Source organism: Melanerpes formicivorus, unplaced genomic scaffold (assembly GCF_026170545.1).
Source record: "Melanerpes formicivorus ecotype bairdi unplaced genomic scaffold, bMelFor1.0.p_v2 SCAF_16, whole genome shotgun sequence".
Lineage (NCBI taxonomy): Eukaryota > Metazoa > Chordata > Aves > Piciformes > Picidae > Melanerpes > Melanerpes formicivorus.
In genome coordinates, this window is record NW_027142368.1 from 11,105,907 (window position 1) to 11,125,882 (window position 19,976).

Genomic DNA, 19,976 nt, shown 5'->3' on the forward strand with positions numbered 1-19,976 from the left:
ACATTGTGGATTTGTTAAAAATGAATTTAAAAGATTATGAGCATGCACAAGCAGCTTGATCCTGTAAAGTCAAGGCTGTGTATTCCCCACTGTGATTTATCACATAATTAATTAATTGTCAGAGGCCTATTTTAGGAGCCTTTCCTCTTGAGGTCAGCCAATGTGCAGATGACATTTGAGATTTTCAGAGGCTCAAGGGAATTAAAACAATCAATACCCATACAAAATACAAAGAAAATGAATTTACTAACTTTCTACTTGGTAATTTAACTTTTTCCTCCTATTGTTTTTCCTTTTTTTCCCTGAGGATTTTTACCTGAAGCTCCTTGTGTCTTCTAGCAGTACAGTGTTGTTCTCATATAGATAAAGCACTGCATGTGCGTTCATAGGTGTGGAAACTTTGCATGGAAGTAACTCTAGCCTGTGATACTGTTACCTAGCAGCAGTAAATCATGGATGTCCTCATTTATGACAGATGCTCCACAGTCTAAGCCTTCATACTAGCCAGAGACCTCTACTCTGGAAAGGGATTCCTCAGACTGTCATGATTTAGAAGAAATTAAACAGCTTTAGTAAAAGTTGGGGGGGAACCATCAACCAAACCCTTAAGCTGGGCAAAATAATGCATCACAAAGGACACAAACTATTTGCAAGTTTGGGCCATGTGAAATGACTATTTCTGGCCAAAAAAGAGAGAGTAAATTCTAAATAGCAACAAAAACAAGTTCCCAGCATATAACACCACAGAAAACTGGCTTCACTGAGACAGGCCAGGCTACCAGTCCCCAGTCAGCAAATGGTTTATTGTTAAGACTCAGGGATGTAGAGTCTCCTCTTAATGCCAAGGAAATCTCATGCTGTTGTCTGTGAGATTTCTTGAAAAAAGTATTTAGAGGTGGGACCATTTTTAAGATGTATCAGGAGCTTGATGTTGAGTGGCACCTATATGCTCTATTACCATGCAAATGGCAGCAAACAACTAGGTAGCCACTGCAGGATATGAAGCAGCTGTAGGTCCTCCCCTTGTAAGAGCTGCTCTCAGGAAAGTATAAGCTATTGGTAGAAATATTAGGTGCCTAAATACAAAATCTCTTACTACAGTTGAACAAAAAAACAAACTAAAAAACCTGTTCTGGTTAAAAAGTTGGAGAAGTTGGCTTTTTTTTTTCTCTTCTCTTGACAATGCCTATAAGGAGAAACATCCCCTTTCCTTCAAAAGCACTTATCTCCTTCAGCACTTCTGTAAAACTTTGCTGACTGGTAGTAACACATGGTAAATGCTTTAGATTAAAGATAATACACTGTGTGTATTTTCTTAAAAGAGAAGCCCTATTTCTTTGTTGTAGATTTTCTGAAAACAAACCAAATCCAAATCCAAAACAAATAACAAGAAGAAGAAAAAAAACCAACAAAACAAAGTTTCTATTTTCTCAAAGCTGAGTGTTTTCTTTCCATAACAGCATATGTTCCACCAGTTCACTCCATAGCATTAGTTAAGAAAACAATCCTGACTCACATGCACAACAATTAATTTGTGCTGTGCTAAAGCTGCACACAACTGTGATTGATAGAGCTAAAAATCATAGTAAGCATATAAGAATTGACAAGTAACATGAACAAACATTGTGTTTGGTTCCATAATTTCTAGCATAAATAGCCTGTAAGACCAGTTTATAAGAGTCAAGAAATATGGCTTAGCAAGCATTAGTTTGTAGGAAATCCCTTGCAGTCTCCTTGGTAGGAGACTGATGTCCTAATACAGTGCTAGCTCCTTCTCAGCCTAAGTCCATGGCTTCTCAGTAGTCACTTGGGCAGGCACAAACATTCTGTGGACCCACTTGATAACACAAGGTGGATGTGTCAAAATAACCTAGTACAATTTCCAGACTCGAAATCTTCCCTTCTATATGGAGATACTCCTCATTCTTCTCCTTTTCTCATGGTTGTAGGTAGCCTGTCTCAGAATGTTTTCCCCAGGCTGTATTTGTCTCCTGTGATAAGGCAATAAAAGCTAGTGAAAGCTTTCTGCACATCTGCATTTTAGCAGCCCAAAAGGGGGATGTCAAGAGCCGAGGCATGGAAGTTTTTCACATACAGTCATCTGCTGTCTGGTTCATCTATAGGGTAGCAGCAATGCAATGGATAGCAATTGCATCCAGCTGGAGAGTACTGACAAGTGATGATTTTCTCATGTGCCAGGGATATATCCTCTGCACATGCTCATAGTAACTGGGCAGAAGAACTAAGCTTGCTTTCTACGTATTCCCAGTCCTGAAACTGGCCAGGGCTTCTTCAGCACATGTTGACCTGCTTATTCTTTACCCCACATTTCCCTATTAACTTGTATTTTGGGCTATGATGGCTCTCTTCACTGCTGGAAACAGCTGACTGTACTGGTCACTGACCCAAGCTTGAGAGACTATGCCCATAATAAAGAAGAGCTGAAATATAATCCTCAGGTGTAATTTGCTTTTGAGCAAAATGATGTCTTATATAAAAGTCACTTGTCCTACTGTAAAGGGCAAGTAATTTTTCTCTCTGTGTGATGAGGCCACACCTCATGTATTGCGTTTAGTTGTGGGCCCCTCACTACAGAAGGACACTGAAGTGCTAGCACATGTTCAGAGAAGGGCAAAGAAGCTCATGAGGGGCCTGGAGCACATGGCCTACAAGGAGCGTTTGAGGGAGCTGGGGTTGTTCAGTCTGCAGAAGAGGAGGCTGAGGGGAGACCTCAGCGCTCTCTACAACTACCTGAAGGGAAATTGGTGCAAGAAGGGGGCCAGCCTCATCTCCTTGGTGGCAAGTGACAGGACTAAAGGAAATGGCTCCAAGTTACACCAGGGGAGATTCAGGCTGGATACTAGGAAATACTTCTTCACAGAGAATGTTCTCAAACATTGAACTGGTCTGCCCAGGGCAGTGGGGGTCACCATCCTGTAGGTGTTTAAGCAGTGTGTGGACTTAAGGACATGGTTTAGTATTGACCCTACAATGCTGGGTCAAAGGTTGGACTGGATGATCTTTGAGGTCTCTTCCAATTGGATGTTTTCTGTGATTTTGTGATTTATAAATCCAGTCACTTTTCTCCATCTATTCACTACGGTAAATATAACTACTCACATACATGGGGTTAGAAAAGGCAGTACTGTAATTCATTTAGTATTTTGTTCTGGTGAAAAGTGGCTAAGAATTCTCCAGCAGCTACCCTGAGTGTGATCCTGTTTCAAAGTCAACATACATGTAAAGTATAGAGAAAATATGTCTATCAGCTATTATCTGATAAACTCCTGACAAACAGATAAACATCATCTGATATGAAACCATGAGTTTCAGTCCTGTTTTTAATGTAAGAGGACTTATAAAGGCTTATTTATATTCAGAGGTTATACCTCATATTAGTGAGATTTTTACATGTGCTACTCAAACTAAATTGATTTAAACAGTCTTAATATACATCCCTCCTTTAGGTATATAGGTTTGTTCATGAAGAGAACATTAAAAAAAACTAAATCATCATTTCTTTGGAAGGTACTTACAAATTTTAGAAGATGTCATGATAAATAAGGGCTAAATAATAAGTTCTTAAAATAGTAGAGTGGCAGTAATAAGTAGATCAAAGTCTTCTCTATGCTAATATCCATATGAGTAACAATATTTCCTACCCTGTAATGCATGTCATGGTTCTGATCCGTAAGGTTTCACATTTTTTTCCCTGCACAGCGGCACGCACAGGCTCACAGAGCAGATGTGAAAGTCACAAGTCTCTAATGTAATTCATGCTCCAGTTCAGCAACTGTGAGGGTATGCTGAAGACAACGCAGTGACTAACATGGCCAAGAATTCCTGAGAGAATAAGAACGACTGTTAACAGTTCTGAGAAACTCTTCCTCTGGGCTATTATCCCACAGAGAGAGACAGTGGGTTTTAGCGGTCTTAACCAAACAAACAGCTCTGAGAAACTAGACATATTCCCTCTGAGATTACACCAACTGAAAAACAAAAAACATCTTATGTTAAAAGTGGTTTGAAGCATTCATGACACTGTCAGTGAAGTACTTGGACTTCTTGCTTCGTGCATCAGGTCAGACTTTCCACACTCCCAAGGGAAACTAAGCATTGGCTGAAAAAAAACAAGCGAAAAGACCCATTTACCCTTACTCTTCTCTTTCCACATCCGACCTGATGGAACAGGGGTAAGGCATGGGCACACATAGGGCTATTACAGCCGCCAGAACACAGTGCAGTAGCACTCCAATGGGCATGCCTGTTTGCATCTGTTTAGATGATTTACCTCTGGGTCATTTTAGTCACACACACCCCAAAGTAAATGAAAGTGAAGCTTCTTGAAAACTTATTTCTTGCAGCATTCTTCAACAACTTGAGCTAGCTGGAAAATGAAAGATGTGATCTAGTCCTAGGGCATTGAAAGCCAGAAATGAAGTAAAACAAACAAACAAAAACCACCCACAAAAACCCCCCAAACAATAAATGAACAACTCTACCTGACAATTGGCTTAAGATAATTTTAAGATTTCAGAGGTGTCAGTCTTGTCTTCTCTAACGCCATCTCCTTAAACAGCCTAAAGCGACTTTGCCTTAACAGAAGTTACATGCAGTAAGTAGCATTCTCTTATATACATGAAGCAATGAGCAGTAACTATTTCCTGAACTACCTCTCATGCATTTTAAGTGTATCCAAGCAAATTAAGTTAGAGGAGATGAGGAGATGGCAGTTTTCTGACTAAGAAGCAAGGCTGCAACTCCACTGTTGGTACTCCCACAGATTTCCCAGCTCAGTCTTCGGTGCTCCTTTTGTGTCTGAAAAAATAATGCCAGTAAAATTATTTCTAATAGCTAACCTTGAAGTTTTCTGTGTTATGTTTCTTACTGTGCTGAGACATTGATTAGAGCACAGTCAAGTACTGGTTGCAGGCTGAAGTTCATTATTGGTGCATTACTATGGCTCTCTAATTGCTGGTACATAGCATCAGAGAAAACATTTGAGAGCATCACTCATCTGCATTGTCATACAGACCAGATGGTTCCAGTACGTAGGAAACTGGGAGCCAGAGCAGCAGGAGGAATATATCCTGCTGCAATTTTCCCTCTGGTGCTAATCTTGATGCATTTGGTCTGTTGGTTAGGGGGTCTACAGCTCTAGTTAGATGCACCCAGAGACCTAGCAAACTAAATAAACCAAAGCAGCTGGACTCAGTACCTTGCCAACTATCAGATGATCAGATTTGCCCAGAAAAAACTCATTAAAAGATTACTGCAACTCAGACAAGTGGAGTTCCCTACTGTGCAGACTGAATTTTCTTTGAAGTTCCACAAGGGTGGCATTCTGTTGCAAATGGGTCTGTTATTAAAGTTCAAGTCAGAAATCTGTGTACTTTAGCAGATTAACACCTAACAATTTACAAACCCAGAGACAAAGAGGAAACAAGACTTCTTCCATGTGGCAAATGCAATTTTATTTCTGGATTAGTTGCAAGAGTTACAATTTTTAACATTCTATCATGTGTACCCTGCCAGACACATTAATTGGCATACTGGAACAATACTGCAAATGAACAAAGTCAACATAATTAATCATCTCCATGTAAGCACAGAGTTCTCAGGAACCTAATAGTTATTTTTCTGTGTTACAGAAAGGAGGGCTTCATAACCTTGAAAAGGCAAGACTTCACTTGAGATTTGATATGCCAAAGAAGTATAACTGGATGTCATCAATCCAGGTAAGAAAAATCAAAACACAACATGAAAAACATAATATAAACTGGCAGATACAAGGAAGGAAGGATGACAATGGCATTTCTAAGGAGGTATCTGGATCATATAACAAGATTAGGAAGTCCACAACAGCTATAATGGTTATTTAAGGCCAGGTTAGCTCAGATTTTATAGTCTTGAGGAATTTACTTCAACAGAAGACAGAGTGATCAAGAGCAAAATATTACAGTGACTTCCTGCACAGTTTAGTCATGTATATAGCCTCACTGAGAGCAAAGTACACCACACCCAGATTTTCCACACCATGGCTATACGAGGGAGTCCTTTTCCTACCAACACAAATACTTGGTAGCATAACTCTGACTACCATAATAATTTTATCTGGACTGTTTGCTAGCTGTTTTCTTTTCTGGTAAAGAAGATTCTTTACACTGCATAAGCATCACCAAAATTATTCCTTATCATGATAGTACTCCTGGTATTACTGGTTCTTCCAACAACTGGGATTTATACTCAGAACAACTTACAACTAAGAACAGACATGGAGAGCTCCGACACACGAGTGGGAACAGAAGTTACCTATACACGTTCCCATTTTCCCAGGAAAAGTCATTATGTATGGAGTAAAAATATAATCATTTTCACACCCAAACTGGCCTGTGAACGTGTCATCACAAGTGTTGCATGTGGGAACAGACATCTGTGTTCCATCTTCGTTTGTCATTTTGGTGTCTATTTCCAGGAAAAGCCGAAGATAATGTTGAGAATTTGGCCTCCCAAGATAGAATGAAACAAATTGAGCTCTCACAACCCAACTATGCTCACTGGAAGTCCTTTTTGGTGATCTTCCAAAAAAATTATTGCTCTATGTCTATAGAATTACTTGAAATTACTCCAATTACCTTAAGACTCTGAAGTCTCTAGTTCAATTCATAGGTCTGATTGCTCACATTTCTCTCAAATCAAGATGCATTTCATGAGGGTTTGAATTTCCTATTACTTTACAGAGTAGCAGGTTGCTGCATTTCTCCAGTCAATATGCCATTTCTCCAAGGTAGCCTTATTTAAAAAAATGTCCTGCAGAAGAAAAGAAAAATAAAGATAGTGAAACAGTTGCTGTTAGCAATAGTTCAATTTTTAATCTTTCTGGTAAGCACAGTTTTATGTGACTGGATCTCAGTTGAGTCATTTTGTTTTGTATAGTAAATAATTGAGAAGAACACAAATACCCGCATGCAACAAAAATCTTAAGATGGTTCTTCTAGAGATCTACAACTGTACTTACAGTGATGATAGCATACAGAAACCACAATAAACTGAGTTTGTGACACAAGGATAGTTCTGGGACAAACCCCTTGTATGGTGACAAATTAACACAGGCAGACTTCAGTGAAACCAAACACTCATGAATCTTTGTTTACAGGCACACTGTCATATAATACAAATGAGAACTTGTTCTTTGGACAAGCCTTAATGAGAAAGTAATTTGTAGTTGCTTATACACTTATGAATTCACAAAGCCACAGCAGTGGTCCACAGATAAGGGAAACAGAAAGTAAACTGGATTAAGCCTACTTGTTTAGGCAGGGCCTATTTAATTTGTAGTCTGGTAGAAGATAAACCAATTCTACAGAGGACCTCTAGGGGACATTATGAAGAAGAAACAAAATGCTTATATTTTAATATGATAGGCATGGCAAAAGCCCAAAGAACACTCCAGCATGCCAGAAATACAAGCACACATGGTATGCAATGCACAGGCAGGCACATGCTGAAAAAATAACACAGCCTCACAATGGACAGTCATGTTAACCCAGGTCTGCTATTCACCATGAGGGAACACTGCAGTGGCTACAGCTGCAGAAGATACCCTTGTCTGTACACAGGTGCACTGCCTTCAAAAACCTTTCTGTGTGTGCTGGGACTGACTGTTGATGAGGTAATAGTAGGGCTAGATATACAAGATATGAAAGGAAAAAGAAAAAAAGAAAAAGAAAAGAATAACAGCAACAGTCATTTCCTTGCTTGTCAGTTTTTGCACGGGTATTAAATGCAATTCTGAAGCAATCTTCAGTTGGTACTAGCTAGCAAAACTCTACTGATTTACAGCTACTAGTACTCTAGCACTCTGCACAGAACAAGAGCCCAAGTTAACTGACTACAAAACTTCCTCTGCCATGTTACTTGGTACAAAGGATATCTTGAAAAAATCCTCCTCACAACCCCCCAAAATCCTCAAACTTCAAACAGATTCTGAGTGTGCAATCACGTACAACCAGTTCTGAGAATCAACATTTGGAAAAGTCTGGGAACCACTGCTGTAATGCATTGATAGCTACTTGTAACTAACAAATTAGCAACCACATGATGCAGAAGATTATGTAGTCCACAAGAAGTAAATACATGAAGTTGATCTGATAAAAGTAAGCCTTATAAGCTATTGTTACTAGCCTTTTGATCCTCCAAAAAAGAAAGTTCATGCACTTACAGTTCATCATTGTACTCTTTTGGAGGTGATGCTGCAATGACTAAGTCAATCCAATCCTGAAAAAGAAATTCAAAAGCAAAGGTGCTACTAAATACTGCTTCTAGAGATTAGACATTTTAGATTTCAGAGGTGGTTAGTAGAAGGCCATGGAATATTAGATAATCAGGAAGGCAATCTATTGCTGGAAAACTACAAGGAGCAGCAGAAAGATGCTCTACAGGAAGAGCATTTCAAGACTGAGCTGTTTGATTTCTATCTATTAAGGAAAAATATGCTGGTCATGCAACAAGCTTGTAAAAATGATAATTCTAAGACTCATCCTGTATTTGGTAATTTCAGCTGTTACAGTTCTTGCTGAGAAAACACTCACTGTAGCTGAATTGCAATGTTACTGTACATTAAGAAACCAAAGATAAAATAAACTATTACCATAACATTCCAATCAGCTTGCAAGCAATTTTCAACATCAAAGAGAGATTTTACAGATAAACATACTATAAACACTCAATGTAATGTGTTTAAATACCATCTTGACAAGTGGCTAAATGCCATGAACTTTCACAGTAAATTACATGCGTAGTTTTCACAATATACCAATATATTCAACTCATGATGGTAGCAGCATACCTGTTACTTTTGACAGTTCACTTGTATTGATGTAACAATGTCATGTAAGAAAAGACTACCTCAAATGATCGTTATGGGTAGATTGATGAAGTAATGCCAGGTTACTCACCCCACCCATGTTCCAAGCTTTCGCTAGGGTTGCCTGTGCTTCTGCCAGTGTGCTGTCAATTAATATCTTGCCATTTACAGCTAGTATTTCATCCCCTTTCACTATGCCTCCTGGGGAAAGAGCAATATGGTATACATAGATGTAAGCAACAAAAATTCTGAGAGTAATTTCTGTTCCTATTTATGCAGTATTGATTATGATGAAAATTGCCTTTACTGTATGTGAAGGCCTACACTAAAAATTGAGAGAGACAGTGGGATTTTGGGAGTAAAGCCAGGTACATTACCAAGCAAATTGCCATTGAAAATAACATTAAGAACAAAACTAAGCAGAGTAGTGCAACCATGGTCAGGTAATTGCTTTGCACGTGGAAGGACCAGAATTGTCACTGTTTGGAAATTGGGAAATAATGGAGAACATATCCTGTTTATCTTAACAGAATGCACCACAGAATCAAGTGTTGGTTTTATATATCTATCTATACATATATCTATAAATGAGATTAGGAAAAAAGACCTTGTTAAGAGAACAGCTGTACAATTTCAGGACATGTTATTAAAAATTCTGCAATGATAAAAATACCACAACAGTGACCATTTCCTCTTAAACACTATTCATAGGTTTTACATAGTTGTTAATTTGAGCAGCACCTTTCAAATCATGAGCCTCTCTCTGAGATGCCCTTCGAGCCAGGGCAGAACTTGTCTGCCTTGAACAATCTAAGTGTGCCTCTCAGTGCTATGTACAGTTATGAAATGAGCCAGCAACTCTCAGTGTAAGGAGCCATTTTGCAGCAGCATTCAAATTCCCCATTCTTACTCACCATGTTTGTCTGCAGCACCACCTTCATAGATGGCAGACACCACTATCTTTCCAACTGGAGAATCAATTCCTCCTTCAACTGCAAGGTCTAATGATCCCTCCTATTAAAAACATGTTATAGTTCATAAAAGGCTGTTATTTTTTTACCATCAGCAGAAGATTAATCTTTCCTTCTTCCCAGTACATGGGATTGTAGAATAAATGCTTGCATGAACACTTTACATACAGGTTAATCAAATAATAGAGTTATCTACCTTTTTAATTCGTAATAGCCGAACATCTTTTCCCACAATCTGCTCTGGGGTAAACTGTGGAAGACATAAGCATTAGTCATTTCCATCTTGGAAATACAAAATAATTAGGCTGATCCATGTAGTTTATGGGTGCAAAAGGACCTCCCTTTCCCTCCTCCAAAGCAGTCTTAGAGGAAGATCTGAACACCACATCACATTTTCTGTAGAAATCTCCTTTTCAACATGAGTAAAAAAGACAAATACAGAAGTCCCAGCAAACCAAGGACCCCACCCCCTCCCAGTCCTCAAAATGAAGGATGTATTTTTTTCCAGTGTCTTTTATATTAAACAGTGGGATATATTTGGATTCTCTCCTTACCATTGAATATGGATCAAAATCTTCCAAATATTTCTGGAAGCCCTGAGAATAAAACAGTACTTAATTGTAAAAATATCAGATTCATGCACACCCCGCACATGCAAACTCCATTTTATTGATTAGTGAGTGAACACAGAACTTTGTAAGCTATGAAAGATGACAGTAAAAGAGAAAAGCACAGAAAGGCAGCAAATAGTCCATCCTGACAGTCAGAAGACACTTCAAACAGTTTGAGCCAGTTGTACTATGGAGTAGTTTTGAGGACATTTACCACTCTGTCAGCTCCAATTTCATCCTGGGGTGGGTGGGTGGGGAACCAAATGATTCATTCATTTATGAAGTACATTAATATTATGAACAGTTTCACCAAACTGTAAGAGTAATATTTTACAATGATAGTTACCTCAACCAATAGTTTGACTAGCTGAATTTGTAGTGATCTTTGGAATCATGGCTGAAGTAGTTATCTATAGACCTGGAGCAAGCAACTTGTAAGAAAGAATTCCAGTCTCAACCAAGTCACTAATTCATTATGTAATCTAAAAGAAGTCAGTGAACTCTTTGTCCCAGGTCACCATCATGAAAAACAGATGTTGGCCTTAAAGATAGTTTGCCTGGGAAAATAATTTTTAAATGGGGAAAAAAAAACCCAAATCACTAAACCCCGTAACAAAAAAAACCTGCAGACAAAGAAGTGATGTGATCTGGATGCAAAAAAATACAAATACAGTGGTGATACAATGAAGACATCCACTAAACTGTAATAAACCTTGTCAGAAACAGGCATCACAAACTCTCAGAGCCAAGTACCCTCTGTATCCAAACAAGGACTAGCAAACCAAACAGCACCAAGTGGAAACCACAGTGCTAAGCCTGCTCTGTCACTACTAAATGCATCTCAGCTGAGTTAAGACTCTTGCAATAATTTTTTTTACTTATAATAATATTCATATGGCTGAACATATGAAGAATCTGCACAATTAAATGTGCTGCTCACTGAAGTCTCTACCATCAAGAGACCATAGCAATTGAAGCTTGGCTGAAATGAAAGCAGAGTTAAAAGATAAATCATGACCAGATATTACAACTTTCTAAAACCACAACTTTTATATACACAGAACACATTAGCATTCAATATAATGAACAAGCTCAAAGTTTGACTTATCTCAAACTCAGTTTTCCCTTCCATATCTAGACTGCAACTGATCAAAAGAAAAAATAATCATTATTATTCCTAATGGTTTACCGCTCAACAGTTCACACTGTGAGCTCACAACTGTGTCCCAACATTTTCATATAACTTGGCAACGTATCCAACTTCACTTGTATTAATAAAGGGGTTTTGCACAGAAACTGACACATTTAAGAGCAGCAAAGTTAAGCATGAAGTTATTTTCTTTCAGGGACCATCTATTGAACCACCAACCACGCAGAGAGGAAGAGATGAAAATGTCAGAGAAAAGCAATAAAAATAGTAATGCAGCAGAACCCCCCTACACAATACAGAAAGACTTTATAAATATGTGCTTTCCACCACCAGTTCCTGTAATTTCCTACCAGTAACTATATTATGACAACAGCTCTATTTGTTAAACCAAGAAAATATTTTATTACCAAAAGCCTTGCAAGTGGACACTACAAGAAACAAGGAAAACTTGAAGATATATTAAAAAAATTAAAAATCTTATCAGTTAGTGTCAATTGTCTTAAAGATTGCACTGACCATCTAAGTAGTTACCTATGGTTCAAGCTGAAGGACTTACTATTTCTTCATTCTTCACCTGTCTAGACCATCAGAAGCCACAGACACACACTGAAAGTTTACAAGACTAGCAGCATGCACTAGGGCTGCCTGGCACCCCCTGCTTTAGAAACTGAGCAACAGGATTAGAAAGGAAAAGTTCAATTCAATGGTTAGTCAAAACAAGAAGTACCACACAAAACATGGAAAATGTTATTTTACTTGTTTTTTGTTAGATCTAAATGATGAATTGTAAACCACCATCCTTTTAAACATCTCTTGTGGCTGCAAAAGATAAAAGAATTGCCGAACCAGATATTAACTTTTTGCTGTAAATAAGTATCATCCACTCAAAAGCAATCTCTCTGCAAGTCTTCCTTCATATCCTACTGTGACTTCATTGAGAAAGAATGGGTACTCTTTACTGCACTAACTCAAACAGAAGCAAGAGGTAACAGGTCTACCAAAACAATTTACAGACATGTTTCTCTCAAGGTCCTATCAGAATATTGCTCCCACTGAAACTGTTATCTTCCATGTGGCATGAGGCATTTGGGGAATGAAGATGGTTGACATATGAAACATTTCAGCAGACTTGTGATTTGGAAAGTGTGCATACACGCGTAACACATCATAAGCAATATCCCTATGGAGGTGGATATTATTGCCAATCAAACTGATTGTACAGAGTCAGTAACAAAAACCCCCAAACACCAACAAACAATATTTTTAATTTTTACCATGTCTGCCTGATCACACATAAGGGTATTAGCAACTCTGTAAACTAGTTTATATTTGCATGCCAGGTATTTATTGCCAAGAGCTAGATTAACTGCAGATTATTATTTCACTCTGTTCATTCTTCCCCTAAGGAATTTCATATTGTTTAGATATGCTGAATTACTGAACACCATCAAATGAAAGCTTCAGTGCCTGCAACTGAAGGAATATCTACAATGGAGATAGCTGCTTTTATTTTTAGCTCATGTACCTGCCTTCTCTTGAGCAATTTACAAAAACTGCTTTAATTTATCACATTAATCCACTTATAATAGAGAAATTTCAAGATGACTATGTCTGTGGGAAAACTAATTATGATGCAGCACTTAGGTTTATCCAAACTGTAGCTGGGAAAATAAAGGAGCAAGAATATCTAAATTAAAGAAGAAAATGGTAAAAACCTCAATTGCACTTTCATTAAAAACAGCTGGGATTATTGTGGGTATAATTTATTGTCAGGTATAGGAAAAGCTTGTAATTAAATAACTGAAATATAAATGTGACATTTGTCCATCACTTAGCTCATGTTGCAATACACTGCCCTGCTCATACAGATGCATAGATACACACCCCTACACCATGTATGCAACAGACATAACTCTACTTTCAATAGTATAAGTAGTTATGACTCCCAGGAATAAATACTCCTAACTGGTCCTATTTACAAAGGGAAACACAAAGTCAGTAATTTTCACTATTTTTTAGAAACATGAATTCAGAATAAAAGAAAATAAAAAATCATAAAACACAACAGGTAAATAAATAATAATAAAGAAACCACCTACAGACTCACAAGGCTTCACACTGCTCTGGAATAATTATGCACTCCTGTACCAAAACTGTCACTAAAAGTGACTTGAAGGTCATGGAATAATGCTCTCGCACTTACCATTAGTGATCACTTGAAAATCTACAAGAGTTTGTTAGCAGAAAATGAGGCAAGCATTGATTCTTTGAAGACAACAACAAATCCCATAATACTGCAGCATTCAGGGGAAAAAGAAAGGACATTAAAAGGCTTACCAGGGCCTCTGATTTGATTGTTGGCCTGACCATATAGTTTGGGTCAGGATGCAGCATGACGGGTTTAGAGACTATTGGTACCCCTGGATGTCGTTGGGTAGGTGGACTTGGAGCAAGTTGCTAGGGGGTTAATTTAAGAAAAACCACAATTCACAATGTAATTTGTGCAAATCCATCATTTCACCAAGATGACTCAAATCAAATAGTTTATGATAATGAATTTTATGGCATGAATACAACTAAAGGCTTACAGAATTGTTTTAACTAAGACTTACAAAGACAACATAACAAAATATAATTTCTCTTGCATCTAAATAGCAGCTTTCCCCCCTAAACTCTGACTTCAAAATGATGGAAAAATTTCATCCCTGCTTTTGGCATTTATCCCATAAAGGCAATTAAATAAATGAGAAACTACAGGAAAAAAAATACTGAAGTTGAGCATATCAACACTGTGAATCTCAAATAAGGTCTTAACTACCCATGGATAAATAGAGCCTTTAAGATGAAATTCACCAAGACTGTAACAATCAGCTTTTCATAAAGAATTTCATATTACTTTATCCTGGCTTAAGAGCAAGGGTTAATTATGTTAATTACCTACCCTTGACTCTAAAAAGTACAGATACCCAAAGGCATATGAGACCATCCAGCATGTATTAACCCAACTGTAGACTTCATTCAATAAATTCCTACTCACATCAAGCACAGTTTTGTCCAAGGAGAGTTCAAAACTGACTTAACCCCAGCAACTCTCAGCACACTCTTGTCAATGTTTCTCATAGGAAATGTGATGTATTCCAGATATCTTCCTATAGTACAAGCTGTATCCTCTGAAATTATTTGAATTGCTTCCAGCAAATTGGTTAAAGCTGCCTTTTTTTCTTTTTTTGAGGGTGTGTGTTGTTTTTTGTTTGCCCTCTTTTTTTAAACCAGAACTTTGAAAGTCCCTGTGGATCTCTCTCAACTAATGTGTTCCACTCCACAAAATATATCATATTACTAACCTTTTTTATATTAGAAAAATTAGCAGATTCACAGCTATCAACTTGTTGAAGCTGCACTGGAACTGGATTTCACCTGGAGTTGCATGATTTAGAGACAGGCTTTTCTAGAGTGCCTCAGAATGGGGAAACTTGACAAGTCCTTTACCATGAGGGTAGTGGAACACTGGAACAGGTTGTGCAGGGAGGTACTTGAGGCCGCACCCCTGGCGATATTCAAGGTAAGGTTCAACAGGGCTCTAGGCAACCTGATCTAGTTGAGGATGTCCCTACTTACTATAGAGGGGTTTGGACTAGATGACCTCTGGAGATCCCTTCAAAACCAGACCATTCTATGAGTCTATGATTCTATGATCCAGCCATCCTGAATGAAAACCAGTGCATAGCTACCAAACAAATGGTGATTGCTTTTCAGATGACGACTTGCTTCTTTGCACCCACTATGTTTAAAATATAGTTTGGTCCTAGGTCTTTTTGTCTGTGTTCAGAGACGAACAAAGCATATGCTGTGTGACATACAGACATCTGGGAAACACAAACATCAACTGCATGTTGCTGAAGTGTTGAAACGTGAAGTCCTCAGACCAGAACAAAGGATTCATAAACATGAATGCATGGGCTGAATTTTAAATAAATTAGCCATGCAAAGCCGAATCCTTGACATTATAATTCCATGGGAGATCATAAAACTACACTCATTAGTAACAGTAAGTGACATACCAGTGGATTGCTTGACACAGAAGATGCTTTGCCAACGTGGGAGGTGTTTCTTACAACCTAAACAGTAAAAGACTTAGTACTAGATTCATATAAAGTATATAGCTGACAATACTTTTGAGAAACAGACCCATTTATACCAGCTATCTTAATACTTAGTTGTCAAAAATATTTGACAAGTTTTGAAGATCAATTGTCCAGCTTCTACTTTTCCTTCCAATCCTGAAACCACATCAGGAATACCAAGTTATCTACAACGCAGGTTTTGGCTCACTATTAATACATTACTAAGAGCTTACTTGTCTCCTCATGTATGTTAACAATATTCAGGGAAAACTGACTTACAATTTTTAATGGCTAGGTTATTTCATTGTTATTACCTGGTGTATTTTGATTTATTAATTTCTTTTCTCCAATATACCTAGCAGTAAAAAACTGCCAGAAATATATTAGAACATAGGGGTTTGGAGCCAGGTCCAGTACAACAGTTTCTGTATTATACCTTTTATCTGAGTATTTTCTATTAGCATTAGGTGAATGTATTTCTCCTCTTAACACCAGTACTTTGTACTCTTGTGTCATTTCACATCATTTTTGTTTCACACATAGCTTGGGACACTGTGATCTATAAGGAGACTTGACATTTCTGTGTCAGTTGATCTAGCATATTCTCATCACTTCAAAGATAGAAACTACATAGGTCAAGCACTATAATAGGTGTACTTAAATTTTTAAGAAGAGACTCATAGAGAACATTAGGGCAATTATTCACATAAGCTGCCTGTTTCTCCTGAGAAGTAATTAATTTGTATATCTTTCTCCACCCCACCATGCAAACACAAAGCCATTACTTGCAAGTAAACATGCAAATAAAAAGAAAACCCACAATGCAGTCAGTCAATCCATGCAGAAAATTATGTGGAGAATAAAGTGACCATATGGGATGTTTGGCTGTTTGAAACAAATAAGAATCTTTTGCCACAAAAAGGGGTATATGAATCCTACTATAATGCTTATCAAAGGGCACTACATTTAAACAGGTGCTATTTCTCTCCTGAAGTAACATCTGGCAGAAGATTCTTTTATTAGATTTTTTTTTTTCCTTTTGACTAAGAAAGTGAGAAAGTTATCTCAAAATAAATGCATGCATCCAAACAAATCATGAGGTCACCTGGGAAGGTGGTGTTACTGCCAAGGCAGGAGCCCTTGGAAGTGGAACATTTGATGTAGGAAGTGTATGAGTTGAGGGTGCTGGAGTAACAATTGGGGGTGGTGGTGGTGCCACACGTTGTTTAGGCTTGTCAACTTCATCTAAATTTATATCATCAAGATCTGTGGTATGAAGCTGCAGGCCACCGGCAAAATGCCTCATCGACGTGGCAGAAGGAGAAGCGGAAGGACGTCCACTCGCCAACTATGTGCAACAACAAAAATCTGCCTTAACAGCTGATCTGTCTGCAACATGTCTATGTCTGTAGAGATAAATGGTAAAAACTAGAACATCACTCAGCTTAACTGCTCCTGCACAGGAAGCTTTTGGCTTTTCCTCCACACAAAACATGTAAACTCCTTCTCTAAAAGCTTTTTCAAAAGCACTCCTTGGGTGCCCAGTTTAAAAAGGAAATTGGAGTGCTGTGACAGTAGCACTGTGGGGCAGGGAGTTGACACAAAACCACCACTGAACTGCATGGTGTCTTCAGGAAGCAAAAATCACAGGACAAATCATAGCTAACATAATTCTTGCCTTGCTTTCTCTTCGTAAGAGCTAGAAATCTCTGCCCCTTGGAAAAGTTATTGTATAAAAGGAAAGTAATTGAAGATGAGCCCTGAAATCCCATGCCATTGAAAAAGGGAAAGGAGTTAAAGTCTAGTGTAAACAAAACCAGACATTAATACAAGGGGGATAAATAAGCTTAAGCAGCTATCAAAACAAAAAGTTTAGAATGCTATAAAATTCAGATCCTCAGGAGGTTCTGGACTTTCTAATTTCTGTCAAATCAACACCAGATGCACTGTGAGGCTAACAAACTCCAGAGTTTGAACATAACGGCTTGCCTAAAAAAGTAAGGTTGAATGTGCAAAGAAGGATTCTGCATGTGCTGTTAGAGCTGCTGATCAGTAATCAAAATGAAGTACTTAAGAAAACCCAGTTGATACTCTTGCATTTTGCTATTTTGTAGACTCAGCTGAGGAAGTATTAGAGAGATGAGCTGTCCTACAGACACGTGCATCTTAGTCTAATGACAACACTTCCCTCAAGTAGTGCTCTCTGTTGGCATTCTTTGGGATCTCCTTACATGCCAGTCACTTCTTGGTACTGGAAAATAGGGGGGTTTATTGGCAGAGATCAAGAGATCTTGACTAGCAGCAGCTCCAGCATGAAATACGTCAACATTGTTCAGCTGCATTTATCCCTCAAAAGCACTCTGGTTTTGTGATTTACGTGAGTTTAATTGCTTAGGTGGTTTTGTAGAATTGTAATAGAATATTTATATCTAATGTAATAGAAGAATTGGTTGAGCAAACAAAACAGGGTGCTTGTCTTAAATCAGGGTAGAGCTCTGGAAATGCAATAGTGATTTTAACACGCAATTTCCCCTATTACTTTAAAAAATAAGTGGAACAAGGGTCTAGCAGAATCCAGGTAGTCAAAATTAGACAGGGAAAAAACTCAGTATAGTAATTCCACAGACCTGCACTGAAAAGCCACAAAGATCTGAGCCTGAGGCCAGGAAGAGCAGAAGACCAGCTGCTTTTTTTCAGAGCTGCTCCACATTGACCTGAAGTAAATTCAGGCGAACGTGCTCCCCAAGGGTCCCTTTTGTGGTTGCAATTTTTTGGGGGTCTCGGGGGAGTTCAGCAGATTGCAGTGTTCCTCTTGAAAGCAGCTGTGCTCGGAAGAAAGCCAGAGCAGCAGGATGGTGGGAAAACCTCACTCCACATCTAGAACCATTAGACTCTGAGGCACAATCACTATCTGCAGCTCCTTTTGTTTGAGGGAACTATTTAAAACAAAACCCTATTCCACTCAAGAGCTCATCATCAATGATGTTCTTATTTTCATAGGATACTAAGAAATATGGCTGGGTATTCTAGTCTCACTTTTATTACTGGTAGCATGTCCCACCTAAACCAAAGAGCTCATGAGCTAATAAAGTCGTTAATTTTGTGATGATAATATACTTTAAAAGGACAAAATATAACTAGTTCATTAAAATATTAAAAAACCCCAAACCCTCCATCAATTATAGGAACAACAAATGCTATAGAGACTGTAATTCATCAATTAACGATGTTTTTTCTCCTCCCAGTATAAAGGCTGAAAGGGAAAGACCAATACAGAATTTTCTCTGGTAAAACACTGTTGCTTTTAGGAGAAAACTAGTAAGTTTGAGATTGTGCAATATGTGGAGAAACCAGAGTATTACCTCAGGAGACTCATTCTCTACAGAGGAAATCTGTTCTAACCGTGTCTGACAAAGTCTTTCCACCCAGTGTTGCACCTTTTCTGATTCTTCCAGGTCTTCTCGTTCTGTCTCAGATACCTTAACCATCATACAAGTGCAGGAGAAAAAGTTATAGGTACCATTACAATACAAACACATTTCAAACCTATGAAATGACACTTAAATTGGTTTTTAAACTAATGATAAATTTTGATAGTTATTTCATATTTTGCTGTCTCTCATAAATTAAGCACTAGAGATGGATAGTCATTAACTGCAGTGGTATCCTCAGCTGGGCAAAAATTCGCTATAGAAACCAGCAAATGCGAGAACAGTTTTGCAGTGAAATGGCAATTTTTGAAAACCTCATTATCTTTGACATAATTACACAAATGTCCTGCTAAGGATAATTCCATTAAAGAGTCAGATCATTTTCGTTCAGTATAATATTGCATTTGGTAGGAGAACACAACATACCTCTTGCACGAGACGATTTATTTTCAGTTGTTTTTCTCTCTCCAACATTCCTTCTTTCTCTTTGGCAAGTTTTTGCTCAAACTCCATTTCCTTTTTATTCTTCTTCTGTTCACACAGACTGTCACTTTTTGACTTCTTTCGCTCCTTCCCTTTCTGGGAAGTTTTGGTGGGTTTGGTTTGGGCTTTTTTGGTTTTTAGCAAACAGGCTAAAATCACTGCAAACTTCAAGCTCAATACATGAGCACCCGCCTTGAAAATTTATTTACAGTTCTGGCAAGTGTGAAGATGGTCTTTTAAAAGAGAATCTAATGTCCATTTCCCTAGCAAATTGCAGGAAATTCAACTGCATTTAAAGGGCCTGTGCACATTAACTTAAGTTGGACAAGATCAGGCAGAT

General features: G+C 38.1%; 1 protein-coding gene across 3 annotated transcripts in view; it reads right to left on the reverse strand.

Annotated features, from left to right (window-relative positions):
- Positions 1–5,457: 5,457 nt before the first annotated feature.
- USH1C (USH1 protein network component harmonin) overlaps positions 5,458–19,976 on the reverse strand; it is a 35,611-nt gene continuing 21,092 nt past the window's right edge. For 2 of the 3 annotated variants that reach the window (XM_068148100.1, XM_068148099.1), the window contains exons 16-21: positions 10,392–10,433; positions 10,034–10,087; positions 9,781–9,880; positions 8,958–9,067; positions 8,222–8,277; positions 5,458–6,810 (exon numbers count right to left, since the gene is read on the reverse strand). In XM_068148100.1, coding sequence (XP_068004201.1) covers positions 6,798–6,810; positions 8,222–8,277; positions 8,958–9,067; positions 9,781–9,880; positions 10,034–10,087; positions 10,392–10,433 — 375 coding nt within the window. In that variant the 3' untranslated portion in view covers positions 5,458–6,797. Of the gene's footprint in view, positions 6,811–8,221; positions 8,278–8,957; positions 9,068–9,780; positions 9,881–10,033; positions 10,088–10,391; positions 10,434–12,354; positions 12,418–13,935; positions 14,056–15,659; positions 15,717–19,084; positions 19,202–19,579; positions 19,733–19,976 lie in introns of all 3 variants that reach the window. The other variant, XM_068148101.1, reaches the window with a different exon arrangement.